At 39.8% G+C, this 26,194-nt stretch overlaps 1 protein-coding gene across 3 annotated transcripts in view; it reads left to right on the top strand.

Moving 5' to 3' along the window:
• MDM2 (MDM2 proto-oncogene) overlaps positions 1-25,490 on the top strand; it is a 30,508-nt gene extending 5,018 nt beyond the window's left edge. For all 3 annotated transcript variants that reach the window (XM_075856934.1, XM_075856935.1, XM_075856933.1), the window contains 10 exons: positions 97-181; positions 4,092-4,166; positions 4,280-4,413; positions 6,821-6,870; positions 11,806-11,870; positions 11,964-12,036; positions 12,158-12,318; positions 17,222-17,383; positions 19,793-19,870; positions 20,012-25,490. In XM_075856934.1, the coding sequence (XP_075713049.1) occupies positions 97-181; positions 4,092-4,166; positions 4,280-4,413; positions 6,821-6,870; positions 11,806-11,870; positions 11,964-12,036; positions 12,158-12,318; positions 17,222-17,383; positions 19,793-19,870; positions 20,012-20,569 (1,441 nt within the window). In that variant the 3' untranslated portion in view covers positions 20,570-25,490. The remainder of the gene's footprint in view (positions 1-96; positions 182-4,091; positions 4,167-4,279; positions 4,414-6,820; positions 6,871-11,805; positions 11,871-11,963; positions 12,037-12,157; positions 12,319-17,221; positions 17,384-19,792; positions 19,871-20,011) is intronic.
• Positions 25,491-26,194: the final 704 nt, after the last annotated feature.

The raw sequence follows: 26,194 nt of genomic DNA, 5'->3' as shown, positions 1-26,194 counted from the left end.
TATAATTGATCAGGGATTACATTTACATATCACTGTCATGTATTTTTACTGCAATTTATAATTGATCAGGGATTAAATTTGTTTTTGGGTTTACAGGCAACTGTGCAATATGAATATCTCCTCGACACCTACAAATTGTTTAGAACGTTCTGCCATCATGAAAACAGATAAAGAGACACACGTAAGTTAAATATCATATCATTGATTTTACAGGCCATACTAAATAATTTAAAATAGCCTAAAAGTGTAGGGTTACCTTTTAGGGAGTTAAAGGGGTTTTCCGAGTTTATCAAAAATGAGAACCAAGGGTGGGGAGGGGATGCTAATACTTGCCCAACTGTTCCTGGCCGCTTAACCCCTCAAATGCTGTGGTCAATAGCGACCGCAGCATCTGAGGCGCTGAAAAGAGGGGTCAGCCCCCTCCGACAGCTCATGGGGCGACGAGATCGCAGGGTGCCGATGGTTGTCATGGCAGCTCCGTGGCCTAATGAAGGCCCCCAGGACTGCCGTCACATGCAGGGCTTAAAGAGGCTCTGTCACCACATTATAAGTGGCCTATATTGCACATGATGTGATCGGCGCTGTAATGTAGATAACAGCAGTGTTTGTTATTTAGAAAAACGATCATTTTTGACAGTTATGACCTATATTAGCTTTATGCCCCTACATACTGGCAGTCTCCAAACATCGCTGACAGTATAACACTGTGCGGGGACACATCCTCCTGGGAATGGTAACACGCATTTGTCTATTAGTCCTGGGTACACAAAGACTTTATGTGGAATACAAGGATTTCCTACAACAGACATGTCAGGAGAAGGGGCAGATCCTCTATAGATCCACTGACTCACAAGTGACGTTCTTCTCTTATGGGAGTGGTTCTCTTTTCTTCTACATCTGACACAGACCAGTATGGCGACTTCTCCTGATGAGACAGCCATTTGCAGCCTCTATAGAAACCCAAACATTCAGACACCAAGGTCCAGGGCCATAAATTAAAGGGGTTGTCCGGGCACGAATAGTTTTTTCATACTGATGACCTATCGATGTGCCCGGACAACCCCTTTCACTCAGACTAATAAATTAGAGTGCATATGGACCCGGGACCTTCTAAACTACTGCTGACACCACACCAGACCTTCCCCTAATCAAATACAGATCCCAGAACAAGCACCCTAAATACTGAGCTCGGTCCAGACCTTTTAAATGCTGACCCCAGACCTGACCCCCCTACACTAATAGACCCTCTAGATACAGACCCCCATAATATAGACCCCAGACTAGAACCCTTGAATAAAGCGACAGATCAGACCCACTATACGAATACAGACCCCCTAAACTAATGCACACTTCAGACCAGACACCCTAAATAGAGACCCTTTAAACAAATCCATTATCCCCCTATATTTACCTAGCAGCTTACCTCACGGTTTTCTCTCTTGCTGCTCTTCTAGGAGCTGCGGTCATGTGACCTGCAGGTCTCTAATCAGTAACAAGAACTACAGACATAAGGTCATGTGACCTTTGTCTGCAGGACATAATCAATGCCGTTTTGTTGTGGTTTTTGCTGCGATTCGTGGCAAAAACGCACTGTACTTGGGGCCGCCATGGGCCCCGTGTGGCTGCCCGAAATACCCAATGATGATCTGCCATTAATGGTGACGTCTCTGAAAAATGCAGAAATTCAGTCCACTTTCTGCTGTAGGAATTGACATGCTGTGGTACGAAATATACGCACCACAGGTGAATTTCTGTTCAGAAAATTTTATGCAGAGCGGGGATGAGATTTGTGAAATCTCACCCACTTTACTGCTACTGTACTCTGCGTATTTTCCGTCTGTAATTCCGGATGGAAAATACGCAGCAATTCTGCTACATGTGGACAAGCGCTAAAAATGACAATGTACTGCAATTCGTTAGTATTGCAGTGTTTTGTACCAGTGATCGAACGATCGCTTGTTCAAGTCCCCTAGGGGGGCTAATAAAAGTTAATAACTTTATTAAACATTTATATTTTTTATTAGCAGTAGTGAAAAAACAATTAAAATTTAAAGAAACCCCCCTTTTCCCATTTTTCCTCTAAAGTAATGTAAAAAATAAACAAAATTGATATAGTTTTGTTCGTAAAAGTCAGAATTATTACAATATACCATTATTTAAAGGGAATGTGTTGCCAGAAAAACATGTTTTGTTTTTTTAAATTAAACATTTAGTGTGTGGGTGATTAAACATTGTTCAAATTTTTTTTATTTTTTTCACGAGTCAGGAAATATTATAAATTAATTCTAATTTATAATATTTCCCATTTCTGGTCACTAGATGGAGCTATTCCCAAAATTGCAGCATTGCAAAATTGGGTAAAAACCCCTCGCTCTAGTGAGCTCTCAGCATCCCCCCCCCCTCCTTTATCCTGGCTAGTGCCGGGATAAACGAGGGGTTTGAACGGTGTAACCTCCTACACTGTGTGTCGCCATTTTTTGAGCTAACACACAGTGTAGTAGGTTTACATACAGTAGTAAACACACACAAACACGAACATACATTGAAATCTCTTACCTGCTCCTGCCGCCGCGGCTCCCTCCGGCCCGTCCGCTCCGTCTGCTGCCGCTGGTCCAAGTGCACAAGTCCGGAAGCCGCGACCGGAAGTAGTAATATTACTGTCCGGCCGCGACTTCCGGTCCACAGGAAAATGGCGCCGGACGGCGCCAATTTCAAATTGAACTGTGTGGGAGCGGCGCATGCGCAGTTCCCACACAGACGCCGTACACAGAAGTGAATGGGACGGGACCCGTTCGCAGTCCCTATGGGACTGTGGCTGCCGTATTCCATGTCTGTATGTGTCGTTAATTGACACATACAGAAATGGAACAAAAAATGGCAGCCCCCATAGGGAAGAAAAAGTGTAAAAATAAGAAAAAGTAAAACAAACACACAAATAAATATAAACGTTTTTAATAAAGCACTAACATCTTTAACATATAAAAAAATAATTTGTGATGACACTGTTCCTTTAACTCGCACGGTAAACGCCGTAAAAAACAAACATTTAAATGCCAAAATCACAGTTTTTTGGTCACCTTAGCTCTCAAACAAAAATGTAATTAAAAGTGATCAAAAAGTTGTACAAATAAAAACTACAGCTCATCCTGCAAAAAATAAGCCCTCACACCGCTCAATCGATAAAAAAAATAAAAAAGTTATGGCTCTCGGAATGTGGTGAAACAGAACAATTTTTATTTTTAACGAATAGTTTTTTTTTCTTTGTAAAATATAAAGAAACCTATGTAAATTTTGATATCTCTTTAATCGTATGGAGCTGCAAAATAAAGTTAAGTTGGCCTTTTTAATGCACGGTGTTTGTCGTAAAAACAAAAATAAGAATCGCAGTTTTTCCCAATTTCAGCGCGCAAATTTTTTGTTCAGTTTCCCAGTACATTATATGGTACTTTAAATGGTGTCAATAGAAACTACAACTCCTCCCGCAAAAGATAAGCCCTCACACCACTCTATTCACGGGAAGAAAAAAAACGTTATGGCTCTTGGGAAATAAAATGGCCCTGTCCTTAAGGGGTTAATGGTGAGCTTACCCTTGTATATCAGGTAATTCTATATAGAACAACTTTCAAACATACTTGTAATATCAGAAGTGCTTCATTTATGAGCTGGAACAGTCAGCAGGTTTTGGTGGTTTTAGAGTAGCTTGGTTTTCAGTGACGGTCAAGAGGTGGCCATAGTAGGCACGTTCAGACTAATTTTTAATGTATGTGGTGGTTCCCGGCCCCCCACAAATGTGTCTGGCAGAAGTTTATTCTCTTCGCCCCATTGAGTGCACATGCACGCTAGGTCGATGAAAGCGTGCATGTGTATGGGGATGGCAGGAGCCCATAGCTGTGTGCCGAACAACCCTAGGGCAACACTGTGCCCTGCTCTGTTACTTCAGTGTATCCAGGGAGTGATTCGGAAAGGTAATTGCAATATATGCAGTTCTTTAACATGCATGTGTAGGTTCATTTTGGCCTAACCAAAGGTGACCCTACACTTTAATTTTGACCTATTCCGTGTGCATATGTAACATATTCTTTATTTTTAAGGTAAAACCAAATCCTCTCTTGCTAAATCTATTAAAATCTGCTGGCGCCCAGAAGGAAACCTTCACAATGAAAGAGGTGGGTGTTAAAAACCCTGATTATAAAATAAATGATTATATATTGAGTGCGTTTTCCATGATCTCCTTTTATAATGTATAGTTCATTACATTGTCTTCGTGCTTGCGCTATAGGTTATTTACCATCTTGGTCAGTACATTATGGCCAAGCAGTTGTATGACGAGAAGCAACAGCATATTGTCCACTGCTCTAATGATCCTCTTGGAGAACTATTTGGGGTACAGAACTTCTCTGTAAAAGAACCCAGGTAACTGACGCGTTTGTAACAATATTTTTTTATGTCATTTTATAGATGGGATTTTTTCCAGTCTGTAGAATAAAATTTTTCCCCATAATGACAGGGGACCTGTTTTCTCACTGTACAAAAAATATTTTTAAATCTCTTTCACTTACATGTTAAGATCTGAGCAGCTTTCTCCAGAGACTTTTAAATGGGGTTGGGAGTATTAATCGAAAAAAATCCCCCAATATACGGTACTTTCCAGTTTATATTCCGATTGTAGGCAGAGTGTTCTTTACACTGATTTCCCTTGTTTCCGTTCATTTCTTTTTGTGCATATTTTCCTGACATTTTAAAGGCTACGAACATCTTTGCAGCCATTTTTTTTTTTTTTATTATTTCTCTAATTTACATTTATTAAAACTGTTTTTTTTAAAACTGCTATAGTTTTTGCGTTGTAGCTTCTATGTATCCTCTTATACATAGAAGCTGCATAAAAAAAACGCTAGCATTATTAAAGTGTAACGTGTTTTTTATGTTTTTGTTTTTTTTTCATTTTTGTGCCGTTTTTCATGTAGTATTTATCTTCCACTACCGGACAACTGATGACCCTTTCACCGGATAGGTCATCAGTACATGATCTATGGGTGTCCAACACCAGGACCCTGCACCATTAAGACACTCCAGCTTCCTCCGGGCACTGGACGTCCATGCCGGAAGCACTTGTCTCCGCTCATGGAATAGCGGCCGAGCTGCAGTTTTGCAGCACGGCCGCTATGAGATGTACAGAGCCAACTGCTTCCGGCTCCGAACATTGCATAATGTGCCATAACATCCAGTGCCCGCAGGCCACCGGAGCAGCTGATCGGTGCGGGATCTGAGTGTCGGACCTGCACCGATGATATACTGAGGACCTATCTAGTGGATAGGTCATCAGTTGGACAGTAGTGGACAACCACTTTAATAGCAATCATATCTAAGTTTATCAACTTAGATGTGATCACTATTAGGGCTAATTTACATGAGCGTGTTATACGTCCGTGCAGCGGGCGTGATTTTCACGCATGGCACACAGACCTATAATAGTCTATGGGGCCGTGCAGACAGGTGCGTGATTTTCACACAGCGTGAGTCCGCTGCGAAAAACTCACGACCTGTTCTATATTTGTGTGTATTTCGCGCATCACGCACCCATTGAAGTCAATGGGTGCGTGTAAACCACGCATTTCACACGGAAGCACTTCCGTGCGAACAGCGTGATTCGCGCAACAGCAGTGAAAAGGATGAATGAAAACAGAAAAGCACCACGTGCTTTTCTGTTTACAAACATCCAAATGGAGTGTCATCATGATGGCGGCTGCGTGAACCACGCAGCCGCGCATCATATGGGGCTGACACACGGAGCTGTCAAGTGCCTTTTGCGCACGCAAAACGCACACGCTCGTGTAAACCCGGCCTTAGGGCTATAGTCAGTGTTAAAAACACATAGGAGCCGCTGTCAGTCGAACCGTCAGTCCAGCTGAACTAATGGATTCGGCTGACAGCGTTTGATGCGGCTTCTCTGTATAGCGGTTATAGAGGATACATAGAGGCTGCATCTTAAAAACGAAAGAACATTTTTGTTACATACGTTTAATAATAAACAAAATGACTGCAAAGGTTTTCGTTGCCTTTAAGGAATTCCACGTTTATATGATAGTTATAGTATTAGAATATTTATCTAGGTACTTGTAAAGCTGTCAACCGCACTACAATAGCATTACAACAGAAATTACATTTCTTTATGCCCGAGACAATGTAGACACATTACAGTAAACTTTAGAAGCCATTGGCTCCTATTAAATAAAAAAAAAAAAATAAAAAAAGGATATTATGAGGCATACGTTTTTTTTTTTTTTGTGGAATTACTTGTATTTAAAGTCCGTATACAGGCCAAATGTATTCCAAAAGGACACGCTATTTTCATACTATTGGCTAATGAAATCCGGTGGCCACATTGGGGTATACTTCCTGAATATGACTCGCAAACTTGTTGTAAATGGTCTGAACATAGTCCTCTCAATAAGGCCTAAATGTATTCAAAAACATTAAACTTCCATTCCCTGTTATGCAAAGGGTGAAATTCACATGCAAAGTCCTCGTGATTATTTTGCAGATTTACTATGGATTGCTTCACTACATCTTCGGAATTGCGCATTGCCTATTTTTTTTTAACATTGATTATTGGGCAGATGATAACACAAAGTTATACTGGTATCAAGGGCATCCTCTGCTGATTTGAGGAGGGTCATCATTAAAATGATCTAGCGGAGTTCTAAAGAAAACCAAAGGCTGCACATGTGGCAATCACAATTTTCTGATGTTACCGTGAACGCCACACTGTGCACTGCTATAACTGTATATCTACATCTAAAATATGGTCTCTTTGTTTCAGGAGGCTGTATGCAATGATTTCCAAAAATCTTGTAACTGCTGATTCAGAAGGTAAAATCTGATGATAATGTTTCTTGTGATTTTGAAATAAAATCTGTTTATTTTATTTGAGCAGTTATTGCATACTTGGAATTTCAATATACTGTATTTCTCGGACTATAAGAAGCTTTTTTTTTAATTTTTTTTTTAGCAAGAATAAATCTTGCTAAAAAGTTCCTGCTTCTTATAGTCGGCAGTCAAGGGAGCCGACAGTGCCGGGCCACCTGACCGCTCCTTACTTAACCCCTTCCCGACCCGTGATGTGGCGGCACATCATGGAGCAGGGAGGGGATGATGTATGGAGCGGGCTCACGCGCTGAGCCCGCTCCATACACTACAGGTGTCAGCTTCTGCCGATTTATTTAGTTAAATGCCGCGGTCAATAGCGACCGCGGCATTTATAGTGGTTTTCCCATGAAGGACATTTGACATATCCACAGGATATGTCATAAATGTCAGATAGATGCGGGTCCCACCTCTGGGACCCGTATCTATCGCTAGAACGGGGCCTCCTAAACCCTGTTCTATCTTACCCGTCTCCGCTGTCTTCCGGCCACTTCCTGGTTACATGGTTGAGTTACGGAAACAGTGTAACTCGCTGAGCTACGCAGTTTCCGTAACTCCCATACAACTGAATAGTAGTTACGGAAACAGCGTAGCTCACATGCTACGCTGCTTCCGTAACTGCCATTCACTACTATGCTGTTTCCGTAACTCATACATGTATTGCAGTGTATTGTACCAGCGATCTAATGATCGCTGGTTCAAGTCCCCCTAGGGGAACTAATAAAATGTGTAAACAAAAAAAAAAAAGTTGGAAACATTTTTTACACTTCTGAAAATGTATCTATGTTTAAAAAAAGAAAAACCTTTTCCCATTTTTTTTTTTATTTTTTTTTTCCCCAAGCACAATGTAAAAATAAAAAAATTGGTGTCGCTGCGTCCGTAAAAGTCAGAAACTATCACCAATATAGCGTTATTTGACTCACTGTGAACAGTGTAAAAAAATAAATAAATTAAAACCCCACAATCGTCGTCTTTTGGTCACCATAGCGCTAAAAAGAATGAACTAAAAAGTGATAAAAAAATCGTATGTACCAAAAAAATGGTGCTAATAAAAACTACAGCTCGTCCCGCAAAAAATTAGCCCTCACACCGCTCATTTTTTTTTTTAACCAATAGTTTTTTCTTTGTAAAAAGTAAAATATTAAATTTCCCATTTTCTGTTGTCTAAAACCTGTGTGCGTCTTATAGTCCGAAAAATACGGTAATATTGTAGAGGACCACCGCTAGCTAGTGTAAAGTAGTGCATCTAATAGATTCCAAAATTTTGTCTTTGTGGTTTCCTACCACAAGTATTTAGGCTACACGCGGACATAAAATCAGTAGCAATGTAATCGTGGGGGTCCATTTACTTGGACCCCCAAGATTTTTAAAATGAGACCAAGAAGCATACCTTTTCAGCTTTCATTGGCTTTGTTCAAGATAACCGCGATGTAAACAAATAGGTGTGGGAAAGCATCAGACAATCTACCATTAACCGCTTCCCGAGATCTGCCGTGTATATATACGGCGCACCCTGGGTGGGGGAATATGGAGCGGGCTCACGGGCTGAGCCCACTCCATAGAGTGAGTGTGTCGGCTGTGTGTTACAGCCGACACTTCCGTGTAACGAGTGGGATGCCGTTCGAGTGCGATCCCGCTTGTTTAACCTGTTAAATGCCGCGGTCCATAGTGATCGTGGCATTTAAATGACTAAAACAGGGGGGTGACCCTCTGTAACGTCCCAACGGCCCCCCCACGGCAAGATCGGGGGGTGCCGTTGGTTGGCATGACAGCATGGGGGCCTGATGTATTCCCCCAGGTCCGCCATCTTTGTACTCCTATATAAGCCCTGCCTCAGGCAGGGCTTCATAGGAGACTGTCAGAATCACGATATTCACCCCGCAAAAAATAAGCCCTCACCACTAAATTGGCGGAGAAATAAAAAAGTTATGGCTCTCAGAATATTGCGACAAAACTAATCTTATTTTTAACAATCATTTTTTTTTTTTCTTGTAAAAGTAGTAAAACCTAAAGAAAACTACATAAATTTGGTATCGCCGTAATCATATTGACCCGCAGAATAGTTAACATGCCGTTTTTACCGTACGGTGAACGCCGTAAAAACAAAACCACCCAAAAGATGGAGGAATCACAGTTTTTTTTTCCTATCACATATATATTTTTTTTGTCGTTTTTCACTACATTATATGGTACAAAAAATGGTGCTGTGAAAATCTAGAACTCGTCCCGTAAAAAACAAGCCCTCATACGGCAATATTGATGGAAAAATAAAAAAGTTATGGCTTTTGGAAGGTGGGGAGGAAAAAACTAAAGTTAAAATCCGAAAAATGGCTGCGGAGGGAAGGGGTTAAGTGGCTTAAAGAGGCTTTGTCACCACATCATAAGCGGCCTATCTCCTATATAAGGAGATGGGCGCTATAATGTAGGTGACAGCAGTGCTTTTTATTTAAAAAACAATCTCTTTTTTTAAAAATTTATGCTAATGAGTTGCTTAATGCCCAAGTGGGCGTATTTTTACTTTAGACCAAGTGGGCATTGTACAGGGGAGTGTATGACGCTGACCAATCGGCGTCCTGCACTCCTCTGCATTCATTTCCTCAGCACATAGGGATCCTGCTAGATCCTTATGTGCTGTCTTATACTAAACACATTACCAATACTGAAGTGTTTAGACCGTGACTAGACGTTCCACGGGATGTCTATTCACAATCTCTGCACTCCGTTACTGTTTCTATGGTAGTTACAGCAGAGGAAGCGTGATCTCGTTGTAACCTGTCATTTACAGCGAGATCACGCTTCCTCTGCTGTAACAAACACAGACGGAGTAACGAAGTGCAGAGATTGTGAATAGACATCCCGTGGAATGTCTATTCACTGTCTAAACACTTCAGTATTGTTAATGTGTAAGTATAAGACAGCACATAAGGATCTAGCAGGATCCCTATGTGCTGAGGAAATGAATGGAGAGGAGTGCATGACGCTGATTGGTCAGCTTCATACACTCTTCTAGACCAAGTGGGCGTTGTACAAAGTAAAAATACGCCCACTTGGGCATTAAGCAACTCATTAGCATAAATCTAAAATCTGTAATGAAGTGGTGAAAACAGATCGTTTTATTAAATAAAAAGCATTACTATCGCCTACATTATAGCGCCGATGTCCTTATATAGGAGACAGGGCACTTATAATAAGGTGACAGAGCCTCTTTAATGTGGATTTTATTTTTTTAGACTATAGCTCAGAAAACCTTTTTTAAAGTTGTCCCATCAGTTAGATTTCTTTTCATGTGCCCTATGAAGGCATATGGACGGCACAGAGGGTCCCTATTTAAAGGGGATGTCCACTTTTTTTTTTTTTTTTTTTTTTAAATTCTATTTATTTATAGAATAGGAAATCATACAGATTTCTAACATACATGTATTTAAAATTCTGCTCACATACCTTTCGTTGCAAAGAATGACTCCCTCTTGGGATAACTCTGTGTAAGGCCTCATGCCCACTTCAGTTTTTTCCTTCAGGGTGCTATCCGTTTTTTTTCACTGATATCAGCCTGACCCATTCATTTCAATGTGCCCATACAAACCTCCATTATTTTCACGGATCCGTTCCGTCAAAAGTAGAGCATGTCCTACCTACGTTTGTTAGTGACTCCATGACCGTGGGGCCCATAGAAGTCAATGGATCCGTGAAAAAAAAACGGACGGCACACGGTAGGCTTCCGTTTGCCGTCCGGTTTTGACGGATCCGTTGCCCTAGCAACGGCGGGGCGTGCCAAAGTTCAGACTACAGTACACATTCATTCCTGAAGATGGATGTTGAGAGACTGTTAACGGATCCGTGGAAAATGGAAGCACAGCATCCATTTAAAACGGAACGGACACAGAGTACAAACGGAAACCACACGGATACCATAACAGACACATGGATCTGTGAAAAACGGCCGTGAAAACTGTGATGGAAGTGTGCATGAGGCCTAAGGGCTCCTTTCATGGTCGGTCGTTCGTTCGTTTTATTATGTGCCATAACACTAGATTTCTCCAACAGCAAGTCTACATCAAGCAAATAGGCCGTGAAAGAATAGTCCACAAACCGTCTCGCTAAAAGGAGTTAATTTATATGCCCCCATTAATAAAAATAACAAACAACTACGGTATGTATGACAGGGTTTGGCCCCAAAAGTTTAATAAAAGTGATGGGTGCTTTAAAGGTCCTGTTCACACAGTTTTTTGCAGGCAGAAAATTCTGCCTGGAAAATCAGTTTTTTTTTAAGTGGTTGTGCAGCACAGGCGTTTTTATACTTCAACTGGCAACTTCGCAGACTTATTTCCCATCTCCCTTTGATTTCAATGGGGTTTTTGAGTTGGAAAACACCAAGATTGGGCATGTCGCTTCCTTTACCTGCGAGTGTTTTTTTCCGCCCTCGGGAAAAAAATGCCTCCACCTCCCATTGAAATCAGTGGGAGGAAATTTCGGCCGTTTTTTTGCCACGGTTTCTACGGCAAAAACCGTGTAAAAAAACTCAGTGTGAACAGGGCCGTAGAGTTCTCAAATAGAAAACACAAATTAACAGGTTAATGGTACACTGGACAAACGGAAGGTGAGCTATGCATTTCTAGCACTACGTTATTTGAGGGAATTATTTTGTTGCAGCATTCCAAGCCAATCCCTTAATCCCCAAATTATTCCAGTCGCTAAATAAATACTCAACCCATCATAAGTGAGAAAATGTTTTTTTTTTGTCCTGTCCAGAGGTGTGGTTGTAATCTCCAGTAATTTATTATCTTTGTGTATTCTGTTTTGTGAAGTCCAGTTCTTTATGTTTTGTTGGAATATATTTTATTCATCTTGGTAATAACTGCCCAATACAATATTTTCTTGCAGATTGCTCTCTGGAGACTTTTGGCAAAGTAGCAAGTAATTTTTCACAACCCGAGGACTCTATACAGGTAAGGCTACTACTCTAAATTTATCTTTGCGATTTCAGTTAAAAATTGACCGTATATATTGGCGTTCGTATAACTCTTCCTTATTTATTATAGGATTCAGCTGAGGACCTACAAGAGAAGACCACGCCCTCTGTGTCTTCCCCTAAGAAGAGCCACAGTGAATCTGGTAATTTGCTTTGTATTAAGCATGTGAGAGTGGCACCAGTGGGAGTGTACATCCGAGGTGTGTCATTTATACAATCCTTTACGTAGTAGATTTTATTCTTTATTATTTTTACTTTGCTTAGAAGAAAATTCTTCAAATGGTCAACCATCAGAGCAACCGAGAAAGAGACATAAGTCAGACAGTATTTCATTAACCTTTGATGAGAGCCTTTCGTGGTGGGTGATAAGTGGCTTACGCTGTGATAGAAATAGCGGTGAATCAACAGACACCTCTTCTAATGCAGTAAGTAAGGCTATTAGATGAAAATTTTATCACCAAATGGTTTTCATAATTCTTAGTCAGGGCTGCCAGAGGAAATGCGCGTAGATAATGTAAAAATATGGCATATAGAATGTACGATTACTGGAGAAATACTTTACTGTATATAGTTTTTCCGTTTCGAAGTTTGAAAATGGGTATGCTCCATTCATGGAGTGTGAATGAGTCAGACTCCATGACTGTCGGGTAAAGATTCACCAACGCTAGCATCTGGCAAATTAAAAATCAGCTGTATAAAATAAGTGATGTTGTACATATACCAACTCTTTTTTTTGTTTCCACATTTCTCAGTCACGATTACAAATTTTATATATTATTTTCTAATTAAATGGGTTAATCTAAGAATGTAAATACATAGACTGTGCTGAATTATAACAGTCTGCCACTTATTTCTCTTTTAGAAAATTCCTCTGTCAGTTATTCTCTTACCAGTTCCCCATGTCCTAGTTTTATTTAGGGAATCTGTAGCCAGCGGTAACGTCCACCAGGTCTTACAATAGGTGGTAACATATGCGTTGTTGGCAGTGTCTCCTGCTGGCTGGTCCCTGCATAACTCTGCACAGTATCTGTTCTGCAGATACTTCCTAGTTTCGGCACTATGCGTTCCTTGCGCAGTAGCAGTGATATCACTGCCTGCATAGCGCTGTGAATTTTGTGGGAGAGCGGTATCCCACCGCATGAAACACACAGCCTGTTCGCATTTTCCGGAGACAGCCTGGAAGGAGGGGATCACCCGGGGCATAAAATCTTAATACGTTTCTCTTCTTTTTGATATTCTACTACAATGTGTCAGTCGGTGTATTCTGTCTGCTAAATGTGTCATCCTGGAGTCCAGGATGTTTAGCTCTCGCATGATTATCAAGATTAGACTAACTTTCAGGGTGCAATCTCCATTTCTTCAGTTATTTTCAGACCCCTGATATGTTTGCAATCTGCTCTAGTATCAGACTACTCTCCTGTGACCGTATCCCTTCCAGTAACACATGCTGGATGTGAGATCTGTGAGTCCAGGATGCTGCTGCCTTCACTAGCTGTCATGTATCAGCACAGCTTACGCTACACTAGCCTGTGTGATTCAGTCTCTGCTGTCCTTGCTATCTCCACTGATACTGACAACCAGTGTGATCTGCCCGCCCTAAACACTTGGAAACTTTCTCCCCCTTTCCACACTCTGATCTACAGTGTACAACCTCCTCCTCCATACTACTATCTCTAACACTGAGAAAAGTGAGGGGGGAGAGTAGAATGAACACTAAAAAATAATAATTCAGTGCATAGGTGCCCACAGCCTTCATTTTAAACTTGCATAAACCTCAAAAATAAGTGAATTTTGTAATATGAAATCATTTAAAAATGTATTTATGACTCTCTTATAATCTCTTACGTAGGTATCAGTTGTAGCGCCCCCCCCCCCCTCCCCGGAGTTTTGTTTTTTCCCCCTGATTCTTTGCCCACCTTCTGAATCAGCTCTTGGTGAACAGTACAATCCAGGCTCATTCCCCCGCTCGCTGAGCTGTGCATTAATCTTGATGTGAAGCGGCCAGTGTCCTCTTAGATAGCACTTCTGCACGTGTCAGCGGAGAATCGTAGCCCAAGGACTACTTTTCAGGGCAGGCTAGGGAGGAAGAAGACCGCACTGCAGAGCGACGGGGAACGGGGGGAGTTTCAAGGAGGTTTACGCATATCATTACTGGGAGATCTAGCAGAAGAGTAGTCACGTGGGGTACGCTGCTGCCTACCCATAGGCTGCTCTGAAGACTGAATAGCAATGGTGAGTAAATTGGCCATAATGGCTAAAAAAAAAAAGGTGGAATTGGTGATTTTAGGGAAAATTAAATTTTGTAATGGTCTGCAAAGGTTTTTGTGCTATTTATTTTTATTTTTTTGTGATTTTGGTGGGATAAACCCTTTAATACAATTGTATCCACTTCTCAGCTAAAGGTAGTGCTACATCTGTGCCTTTTTAACCTCTATATGTAAACTAGAATATTTGAATTTACTGAGCACTAAATGGATTATGAAAATGGTGCTTAGTTATATAACTTCTTATTATATAATTATTCTAAGAATCATTGTAATATTGTGTGGAGGGGAAATTGAATTATGTTAAAATTGTCTCCCCCTTGGGGCAACTTTAAAGATGCTCTGTCACCAGATTATAAGTGCCCTATCTCCTACCTAATAGGTAGGCGCTGTAATGTTGATAACAGTGGTTTTTATTTTGAGAAACGATCATTTTTGAGCTAGTTATGAACAATTTCAGATTTATGCTAATTAGTTCTTAATAACCAACTGGGTGTTTCATAACTTTTTGCTAAGTGGGTGTTGTAAAGAGAAGTGTATGACGCTGACCAATCAGCGTCATATACTTCTCTTCATGCCCGGCTTGTTTTACGGCACAGAGTGATCTCGCGAGATCACGCTGTGACGTGACTTCCTCCCACACGTTATTCATCAAAGCCTTGGAAGACTGAACAGACCTCTCCTCCAGCCGCTGCAGATTCGGATAAATGTCCTGGCACGGCTGGAGGCGATGTCTGTTGACTCTTCCATCGCTCCGGTAAAGGACCTGTGGGAAGAAGTCCCATCACAGTGCAGTGAAACAAGCCGGGCATGAATGAAGAGAAGTGTATGACTCTGACTGGTCAGCGTCATACACTTCTCTTTACAACGCTCACTTAGTAAAATGTTAAACGCCCAGTTGGCCATTAACCCCTTCCCTCTTTGGCCACTTTTGACCTTCAGGACAGAGCCTCATTTTTAAAATCTGACATGTTTCACTTTATGGGGTAATAACTTAAGAATGCTTTTACCTATCCAAGCGATTCTGGGATTTTCTCGTGACACACTGGACTTTGGTACTGGCAAAATTTGCTCGATACATTCAGTATTTAATTGTGGAAAAACACCAAAATTAGGCGAAAAATTTGCATTTTTCTAAATTTCAATGTATCTGCTTGTAATACTACACACAATTGTTGCTAATTCACATCCCCCATATGTCTACTTTAGATTCGCATCGTTTTTTGAAAATCCTTTTATTTTTCTAGGATATTACAAGGCTTCGAACTTTAGCAGCGAATTCTCACATTTTCAAGAAAATTTCAAAAGGCTTTTTTTTTTTTCAGGGACCAGTTCAGTTGTGAAGCAGCTTTTAGGGCCTTATATATTAGAAACCCTGAATAAGTCACCCCATTTTAAAAACTTCACCCCTCAAGTATTCAAAACAGCATTTAGAAAGTTTCTTAACCCTTTAGACATTTCACAGGAATTAAAGCAAAGTAGAGGTGAAATTTTCAAATTTAGTTTAGTTTATTTTTTTGCAGAAATTACGTTTTTATCTATTTTTTTTTGTAGCACAAAGTTTTACCAGAGAAATGCAACTCCATATCTATTGCCCAGATTCTGCAGTTTTTATAGAAATATCCCACATGTGGTCCCAGTGTGCTAATGGACTCAAGCACAGGCCTCAGAAGCAAAGGCGCGTCTAGAGGATTATGAGGACTCCTTTTTATTAGAAATTTTTTTAGGCATCATGTCCGGTTTGAAGGGCACTTGCGGTGTCAAAACAGTGGAAATCTCCCAAAAGAGACTCCATTTTGGAAACGACACCCCTTGAGGACATTCTCTAGGAGTATAGTGAGCATTTTGACACGCAGGTTTTTTGCAGAAATTATTGGAAATAAGTTGTGAAAATCAACATTCTTTAGAAGAAAATGTAGGTTTCGCTAATTTCCACAAGGACTAAAGGAGAAAAAGCACCGTGACATTTGTAAAGCAATTTCTCCAGAGTAAAACCATACCCGACATGTGGTCATAAACGGCTGTTTAAACACACGGCAGGGCTTAGAAGGGAAAGAGCGCCGTTTTGGCTTTTGGAGTTCAAATTTAGCAGGAATGGTTTGCGGAGGCCATGTCGCATTTGTAAAGCCCCTGAGGGACCAAAACCGTGAAAATGCCAAAAAAGTGACTCCATTTAGGAAACGACACCCCTTGAAGAATCCATCTAGGGGTGTAGTGAGCATTTTGATCCCACAGGGGTTTTATAGATCTTAGTAGAATCAGGCAGTGAAGATAAAAAAATCCTTTTTTTTTTTTTTTTTTTTTCTTCTTTCTCCCCAATAAGATGTAGCTTTAGCTCAAAATTTTTCATTTTCTTAACAAATAAAGGAAAAAGAGAACCCCCTAGATTTGTAAAGCATCTTCTCTGGAGTACGGAAATACCCCACATGTGGTCATAAACTGCTGGGCACACGGCAAGGATCAGAAGAGAAGGAGTGCCATTTGGCTTTTGGAGTAAAGATTTTATCTGGATTGGTTTCTCTGCAGCATATCAACTAATCTGCTTCTGTAATGGCAGACAGGAGGCCATTGTTAGGCCATTCATAGGAGAATCCGGAAACCGGATTCGTCACCATTGAAAACAATGGTGATACGAACGGAAACCTATGGTTTCCGTTTGTTTGTCAGAGTTCCGTTCTGACGGAAAGCACAGATGAAACGCCAGAATGGAGCAGATGTGAACAAAGCCTCAGTCAACTGTTTCTTATGCCAAGTTAGATGTCCTTTTATTAAAGGGGTTGACTGGTTTCTAATGGTTGTCAACATTCATGAAATAAAGTTAGACCACTTATGTCGTGTCTGCTTGAATTCTGCACATGTGAACTAAATTGACAGAAGTAAAGTTAACATGCTGCTGCTTAGTAATGTAATTTTTTATTTTCTCGGCCAAACCCGTTAAGTGCTTGCGTATTTTTAAATTGTATTTAAAAAGCAGCCAATACTGAAGGCAATAGCAGGTAGGCATTACCCGACTTGCATATAATTTTAAAATCATGTTGTACATTTTATTTCCCGTTTCCTTAAGGACCATGAGGCGCGCTCAGTAAGTGATAACCCCGATTGGTTGGATCCAGATTCTGATTCTGATCAGTTCAGTGTTGAGTTTGAGGTGGAGTCTGTATGTTCAGACAATTATAGCCCTAGTGGAGATGAAGAAAGTCTCACAGACAATGATCTAGATGATGAGGTAAGACTGCTTTTTAAGCATGGATGTAGATGGACATTTTAAGTAGGCGGTGGCTTGTTGTTTTGTTAAAGTTTGTTCTAAATGCACTATATAGCTGTATCATTTGCCTTGTTCTCCAGCCCTCACAAAAGAGGTGGACTTAAATTCAGGCTGGTAGAAGATTACGTTTATTATGCTTTATAGCCTCATGAGGGGAGACCTGTACATTTCCAGCGGTTATCCGATCATTAACTGAAACATTTGATATTCGCAGCACATCAGATATGCCCTAACTATACCAACGAGTATCGCCTAATTACACCTAGTAGAAGTATTTTTTTAGGCCACTTTCATACAAGTCTATGATGGTCAGTATTTTGCATCCGTGTTTCTAAACCAAAACCAGGAGTGGAACATGAACTGAGGAAAAAGTAAAATGGAAAGTTTTTTTTTTTTTTTTTCTTCCTCTTCACTGTTTTGGACCCATTACTGGTTTTGACTTAAAAAATACTGACCAAAATACATCCGTGCGAATATGGTCTTAGGCTAAAATTGCATTGCTGTGAAGCCCTAAGCATATGATCTATCTTGAGGCGTTTCTATTACAAACATTTTAAATATTTCCATGTAATGAATTGAAGGCATTGTGATTTTGAGTATCATTGGTTTTTTATTTTAGATTTTTTTCTTGTTTTTTATGGGTTTTTAACTCTATATAGTTTTTTTTATTTTTGTAAATGACCTCTCCAAATCGTTATGCCTTCATTCCAGTATTTCCCTCTCTTGCTTCTTTAGGCTGCTGTAAGCCTGGTCTGTTGTTGATTTTTGGGTTCTGAAGATGATCAGAAACTTCTGAACCCACTAAAATGAACCAGCAATGTTTATTATCATTGCCATCTAATCAGAAGTGAGGGGGAAAGCAGTTAGGCCTGTCTCTTCCCGCGCACACACTGAGCTCACAGATTGCCAGCAACATCTGCTATTGTAGAAGACTAAACATTGTCTACAAGGTATGAAAATGTAAATTGTATCTTTTATCGGTTATGGAAGCAAAACAATGACTTAAAGGGTTATTCCCATCTTAGACGTTTATGGCATATCCAATTTATTTCTGATAGATGCGGGTCCCAGCTCTAGGATCCGCATCCATATCAAGAACGGGGTGTAACCCGTGCCCTGCTTCAGCAGGTGCAGTGACCACTTGCCACAGAATCCAGGTTGGCGCTAGTGGAGACAGACCAATCTGTTTAATGGGATTTACAGAAACAGCCGAGCAATCACTGTTCAGCTGTTCCCATAACCATACAACAGAATGGAGAGAGATGCGCTGCCCTCTCCATCGGTTCCCGTCTGGGTTCTGTGGCCGCCGCCCTGGGTAGAGCAGAGGTCGACTGGCTCTCATTGTCGATATCTGTTTTTTTTGTTTTGTTGTTTTTTTGTTTTTTTTTTTAGGGCTTTTTTTTTTTTTTTTTTTTTATCTTGAACGCTAAAACCGTTCTAGGCAATAAATTCAGTAATTACTTTTTTCATTATTTAGCTATAGAGATGTCCAGATTTTTTTACATGTCAAAGAACTACTGTGATAGTTTCAATTTTAGCAGAGCAAGTTGTTTAAAAATTTGTTAACCGCTTATAACTAGAAACTATTTTTTTAAAACAATAGCCTAGGTAAAATACATATTAAAATGGATGCTCAATGCTACTCTTTACTACAGCAGCGACGGAATTAAGCTGCCAATAAAAATGAGATTTTTTTTTTTTTAATTGCCTGTCAAATGCACTACTTCGATTTTGTCTAACGCGTTTTGGCTGATGCCACTACAAATACCGACCATGCATAGTCAAATATCCACCAATTGTACCTCAACTTCAAATTGTAGGTTATCAATTGTTTGCAAAAAGAGACCTGACCAATAATTGGGGTAATATCTCATATCAATAAAGGATAATTTTAGAAACTGGTCACATCTGCGTTGGAGACTGTTAGCGGCATCCATCACAGATCTGGTACAAAATGCTGCAAATAATAGCGCAGAATGCTGCCTTATTTTATTTCAGTAAAGCAACACACCATGACGTAAAACTGACAGATTATATTAAAGTCCATGGGTTCTACCAGGCACCGATGGTGTTTGTCATGCAACGAATCCAGTGCTTCTGGTATTTTTGTTCTGCTCCTCTGACAAAGCAGAGTAACGGAAACACTGATCGCAGAAGTGAACCCAGCCTTAGCTAGAAGTCAACAAAAGATACGGTTAGCTAAAATATTGTCATAACATGACATCATTTTAGTGCGGCTGAATGTTTTTCAGAATGAATTGGTTGTTTGTCTAGGGCAGTACAGTAAGACCATGTTTTATGCTGGTCTTTATATGTAAACTATTACTTTTGGTAGTCGGTAAAATTAATTTTCTTCTTCTTTGATAACAGGTTTATCAGGTGACTATATACCAAGCTGAAGAATCGGATAGAGACTCTTTTGATGAGGATACTGAAATTTCTGAAGCTGTAAGTATGTTCTTGCTGAGCTCTCAATTTATCATTTAATATTACATTGTTCTAAAGTAAAATTTGCTTCTTGATTCCATTGGTGTTCTGCCGGAATCTTGTGATGTAAATAAATATATATTTTTTTAAACCTTGTTGCAGGATTACTGGAAATGTTTACAATGTGATGAGACAAACCCTCCTATTCCAAGATATTGTAAAAGGTGTTGGTGTCTTCGTAAAGACTGGCTTCCAGATCAAACTGAAAGGAAGACTCCTCCCTTAAAAAGAAAGGAGATGGAGGATTCCCAAGAAGATGAAGGCATTGATGTCCCAGATGGCAAAAAAATAAAACTGACGGAATCGAAAGATTCAGTTATCACAAAAAAAGAGGATGAAGGAATACAAAGCTCTGAATCCCAGGAAACTGAGGACTTTTCTCAGCCTTCCACATCTGGAAGCATTGCATCTTGTAGTCAAGAGGAGAACCGAGAAACTGACCAAGCTCATGAGGAAAGTTCAGAACGGAGTCTTCCACTTTCTAGTGTGGAACCTTGTGTCATCTGCCAGACTAGGCCGAAGAACGGATGTATTATCCATGGCAAAACAGGGCATCTCATGGCATGTTTTACATGTGCGAAAAAACTGAAGAGAAGGAACAAGCCTTGCCCTGTATGCAGGCAGCCAATTCAGATGATCGTTTTAACCTATTTCAGCTAGAAGTCAGGCCAGGATGAATGGACACCTCATGAAAATGCGTGACCTATAAACCATTTCAACTCCTTAGAACATATAAATGGTGGAGAAGGGACTATCTGAACATAACTTATCTTTAGACTTGAAGGAAACAGAAGTGGCTTATTGAAATTGTCGTCTGCACCAGTTTATGTATGCACATGCACATATGTAAATAGTTTAAAAACTATAGGGCTGAAAGTAAATGCCGTTTATTTTCAACCATTAATATATAATTGACCCTAAAGCATGAACTCAGGAGTATACCTATTACTTTGGCATAATTGGCTCCTAAATTCTAGTCTAGTAGTCAGACAGTGAGAACCTCCTTAGACTTCAATAAGAAGGTCTAAGCGTATTAAGACCTAGACTAAAGTCTATGTCCGATGGGAATTTGTAGCACCCAAGCAGGGACCTGGTACAATCAGCTTGGAAGTGAATTCGTGCCTGTCACATTAGATAAGATATGCTCAGAGAAGGCTGTGCCCGATGTTCAAAAGGTATCTCCCAACTGGGATGAAAATCTAGCGCTGACAGAGTACCTTCCATTCTAAGTAAATCTAAAATTTGATAGTACCAACATACTTAAGTAGGTGTGTCATGTGCATCATTTTGATATATGTGTTGTGTATGGAATACTCCTGGCTTTGCTGCTGCATTTTGTTCCTTCACTTGCTATTCGGAATCCATATTTAGGTGTTTTATCCCTGCAGTAGGTGCATTATTAACTCCAATAGGGGCCATACAGCAAAAACCCATATACTGAATACAAATTTCTATTGTCCCTAACGTGACTGTCAGAAGTATCTGTATACTGAGTAGGGATTCCTTGCAGCATGAGGAGGCACTCTCAGTGCTGGAGGAGGGTTGGGATGATCCGAGCGTGTAACTCATGAATGAGGTAGAAGACGTTGTCATTATGTAAGTTGGTTTTGTATGATTTTAAAAATCACTTCGAACAGGAGGTACTCTTGAAAGGGGAATTTCCCCAAAAAGACATTGATGGCCTATTCTTAGGTTTAATGTGTGATCAGGAAGGGTCCTATCCCTGGAACCACCACTCCTCAGCAGAACGAAGGGGATGCGGCCCTCCAGAGCTCCAATTGGATGGGACTGAGCTGAAGTACCAGGTCCACCACATGTGCGAACACGCTGCTAAATGTCTGTGCTATTAGTGGGATACCCCTGCATACAGCCTTCACAGAGCATACCTATGTAATGTAACGGAAACTCAGAATGTTCACGTCTTACAGGTTAAAAGCACCAGGTCTCAGATACACTTTAAACAATCAGCAATGTGTACCCATGTGTTTGTCCTAGATCTGAGTTTTAAATGTTCATCTGGCATAACTTCAATACGTAAGTTAGAATTTGTTAGCGTAAGAGGTTGCTTTATCTGAAAAGTGTGTTTTCGTAATGGAAAGCCACAGATAAATTACTATTGACTGCAGACGTCCATAAAAATGGCAAACTTCTAGGTACATTGGGTACCTGGGGCTTCTGGTATTTGTCTAGTCTTGTTGAAAGTCATCCATAGTTTTCACAATTTTTTTAAGATTTTAGTATCCTGAACTTATCCGATTACACTGAAGAGTTCCATTACATATAAATAGAGAAATGGGATGCACCTTTTGTCATGAGACTTAACTGAGACCATGACCCAAAATGAAAAACATCGCTATTATAGCTTTCTTCAAATTTTTCTGATGGTTACATTTTCCACTTTTAACCAGTTGCCTGCAGAGACCTTCCATACACACCAGTGAACAGTACATCCAGGTAACTTGGAAACAAACTATTCCACAGAAATGGCAGACCTCACTATATTCAGCCAGGAGATGGCGGCCTTTAAACTGGAAGTGTTTCCTACAGATGGACATTGATTTGATACGTGTTTGATTAGAATAGCTTTCTGAAAGACACAATACTGTTTTATAGAAGTGTCTGTGCGTGTGTCAGTCAGTCATTATATAAATGAGTATGTCTGCTGTGCAGAATATTAAATCCTTATGCCTTGTAAGCAACATTAACTATTTCAACTGACTACAGGGAACTTCTGTACAGCAGAAAACCGATATCTGATAATGCAGGGGCTTAATACTGGGCTGTAGCACGTCCAGCATGTAACATGCCCATCTTGTATGAAATAGATTTACGGCCTACTCCAGGCTAGGTTATACCTTAAAGTGAAATTACCTCAGTTTTCTTTATTTAGACACTTGCTTCTTACTTCAGTCTTTGTGCTATGTTCACACTTATGTAGCAGTTTGTATATAAAATATACAGTTCACTACAAAGTCACAATACTGCACTATAAAACACACCCTGTGTGAACATACCCTTACCCAAATGTCATATGGTCCATTTCCACATTCTTGTGCAATTTTTAATTCCAATCATATTGATGTAATATAAAGTCTACTATAACATTTTGTACAGAGAGCACCATTTTTTCTCGGATATTAGATTTTGTAGCTGGGTGAGAAGAAACTTCTTGCAAAGCAGGCCGAAAGAAGTTGTATAATCTGAACTATATTGGATTCAATGAGGTACAGTTTGGCTATAAAACTGCAAATTCTGGCTGCTCACTATCCTAATGTATTTTTCCTTCCATTGAATATTGTTAGAAGTTGATTTGGATTGTAATACAAATTCTAATATTTTTGTCTATCACTCGGTAAATATTATTTGGTTAAAGACTGCATAATGTTCTACTGATATACCTTCTGAGCTCTCTGGCTTATTTTCTTTTTAGAAAGGTTCATCCACCAAAGTACTGTTACCCTATTTTGAGGTGTGTGTGTGTGCACTTGATCTTCATTCGCTGTACAGCGTGTATTAAATTACGTGATTTCGCTTTTAGCTTTTTGAAGGTAAGATTTCCCATAATATATAGTCCTTTAATTTATCAAATTTCAAAAAAGCTCCTTTGACGACAGTCTTTACTTCAATAGCAAATATCCTATTCTAGTTGGTAAAGCTGGAGAATTTTTACTCTATTTAGCCTGTTCTAACGTTTTAGTAGTATTTTTCTGTTAATCAATCTTAAGATACATAATGTGACAAGAATTCTTGTACACAATGATTTGGGTTCAGACGTTCGGCCTCGTTCACATCTGCGTTAGACGCTTCGTTAGGGGCCTCCATCGCAGATCCGACAGAGATTGCCGGAAACAATAGCACAGCTTGCTGCACTATTGTTTCCGGTAAAACCCGGGCACCCCGACTGAACCCATTAAAGTCAATGGGTTCTGTCGGCTGCCAGTGGTGTCTGTGGTGCAACGGTACAGCCGCTTACGGTTTTCCTTTGTTCTGCTTCTCTGACTGAGCAGAACGGAAAGCAGCGACGCAGGTGTAAACACCCAACCAACGATTTTACAATTTCAATTTATTGAAATACTGGCTTTTTTTTTTTTTTATAAAGTAGAGTGTTCAACCACGTTTATTTGCCACTTTAATAACATATTTTCACACTCTGCCTAATGTACTTACTATTGGTACATACAAACTAAGGCTACATTCAAACTGTTTCGGAGATCTGCACTCTCGTATTTTATTAATGTTAAAAAATAATGTTTTCTAGCACGGGACAAAGGAAACCTCTCTCTAAAAATGTTAATGTTCTCCTTCATACTAGGATCCTCTCCTATTTCTGATGGAAGAAATATATATGGGAAACCGAATCTCCCAGTGTGAATGCAGATTCTGTTAAAATTTTAAAGTGGTTTTAGACCATAGATTACATTTGTGCAAGCTCTCTTTTTATTACACAAAAGAAACCCAATAAATATGAATATATATATATATATATATATATATATCTCATTTATGTATTATTTGGATCACTATAAGGTTGGGTTCACACAGTTTTTTGCAGGAGTTTGAGGCAGATTTTCCTCTGCCTGCATGCCGATTTTCGCAGCGTTTTTCGCCCGCAGCCATTGAGCGCCGCGGGCGTAAAACGCTGTGAAATACGCTTTCTCTGCCTCCCATTCATGTCAATGGGAGGTCAGAGAAATAAACGCTCGAAGATGGGGCATGTCCCTTCTTTCTCCTGCGAGCGGTTTGAAATCAATGGGAGGCTTTTTTGGCGAGTTTTGCGGCACGGTTTTCACGCCAAAAAACTCTTCAAAATACTCTGTGTGAACTCACCCTTACTGAAACTAGTCCCTCTTGCTTACCTTGCTGTTATATAATACATTTACCCTGTTAATGCTTAATATCTGCAAAAGCAGTAGTCGTAGTAGTATTTATGCTTTTTATTATCTCTCTGAAAAAAAACTCCTCTTGACTAAACTTTGTTAGTGATCTGACCTGATTCTGAATAAAATTATAGGCTACAGTTTGGATGAAAAATTATTTCTAATTATCAATCAATAATGCCTAAATTGTGTGTTTTTGTTAATCTTTTAGTTATTTATTCTAGTTTGCATCTATTGTTCCCCCAGCAATAATACTCTTGCTGTATTATCCAGACAGAGTAGAGCCAAAATTTAGTACTTTCTCCTCTTAGAACCTTGTTGAGTTATCCGGGAAGTTAATATTTTTTTCTTAGAAGCTGCAAATGAAATAAAACAAAAAAGCAATACTTAACTATCCTTGCCCCCGGTGATCCAGCACTGGCACACCGATACTGCCACCAGTGCGACATAGCTGGATAACCGGGGGCAAAGATGGGTAAGTACTGCTTTTTTTAATTTTATTATTGTATTTGTATCCCCTAAGGAAAAAATTAATTTCCCGCATAACCCATTTAATTATTTTTTGCACTGTGAAAAATTTCTGAGTACTAAGAGTTGATGTGTTCTCACTCTGTTTAGAACATTTAACTAAAATGCACTGCAAATAGCTAACATCTGTAATATATGTAAGAATTAAAAATAAAAATTATTTAATGTGAACGGTTTGTGCTGGTCATCTGTTTTTTTCCAAAGCCATTCTATTGTATTATGATTTCTAATCTTGTAAAACGTTTTAAGTCAGAGTTCACATCTGCGTTATGAATTCCGTTTTTCTGTTCCGTCATAGCAGAAAAATAAAGTAATTTAAGCATGATGGGCGCTAACTGTGCCTGATGGGGTCTATCTAATTCTGCCGTAGAGTCCTTTGTTATGCTGGAATAAATAGCACTGCATGCTGCACTATTTTTTTTCTAGCAAATGTCACAGGATCTGCGCCTCGGGCCTCCAACGCAGATGTGAACAGATCCTAAACTGTCAAATGGTTTGCAATTAATGGACACTTTATCCATTAGATTCCTTTAGTCTACAGCCCCATCAAATAACAAGGATGGTGTATCATCCTTGAGTGGTACACAATGAACGGAATACACCGCTCTAAATTTTTACCATAGCAACACTTACCAAGATATTCTCTTCCTTCCTTGAACTTTTGTCCTTTATTGCAATCCAAACAGTGTGGCAGGGAGAAAGGTATTCAACATCCAGGTTCTCTTCCACCTTCTACCCTTTGCAGCGCTAGAGCATATGAAAAAGATCAGATGAGGTTTAGACAATATTTCTTCTGACTAGGAGGTAGCTTGCTGTAGCTGAAACCTTCATTGTTTTAACTACAAGGGAGACCAAGCAAGCTAAACTCCATTCACTCAGG

This window comes from Rhinoderma darwinii, chromosome 3 (genome assembly GCF_050947455.1).
Source record: "Rhinoderma darwinii isolate aRhiDar2 chromosome 3, aRhiDar2.hap1, whole genome shotgun sequence".
NCBI lineage: Eukaryota > Metazoa > Chordata > Amphibia > Anura > Rhinodermatidae > Rhinoderma > Rhinoderma darwinii.
The sequence above is the reverse complement of the archived record's forward strand: the minus strand, read 5'-3'. Positions and strand labels throughout refer to the sequence as shown.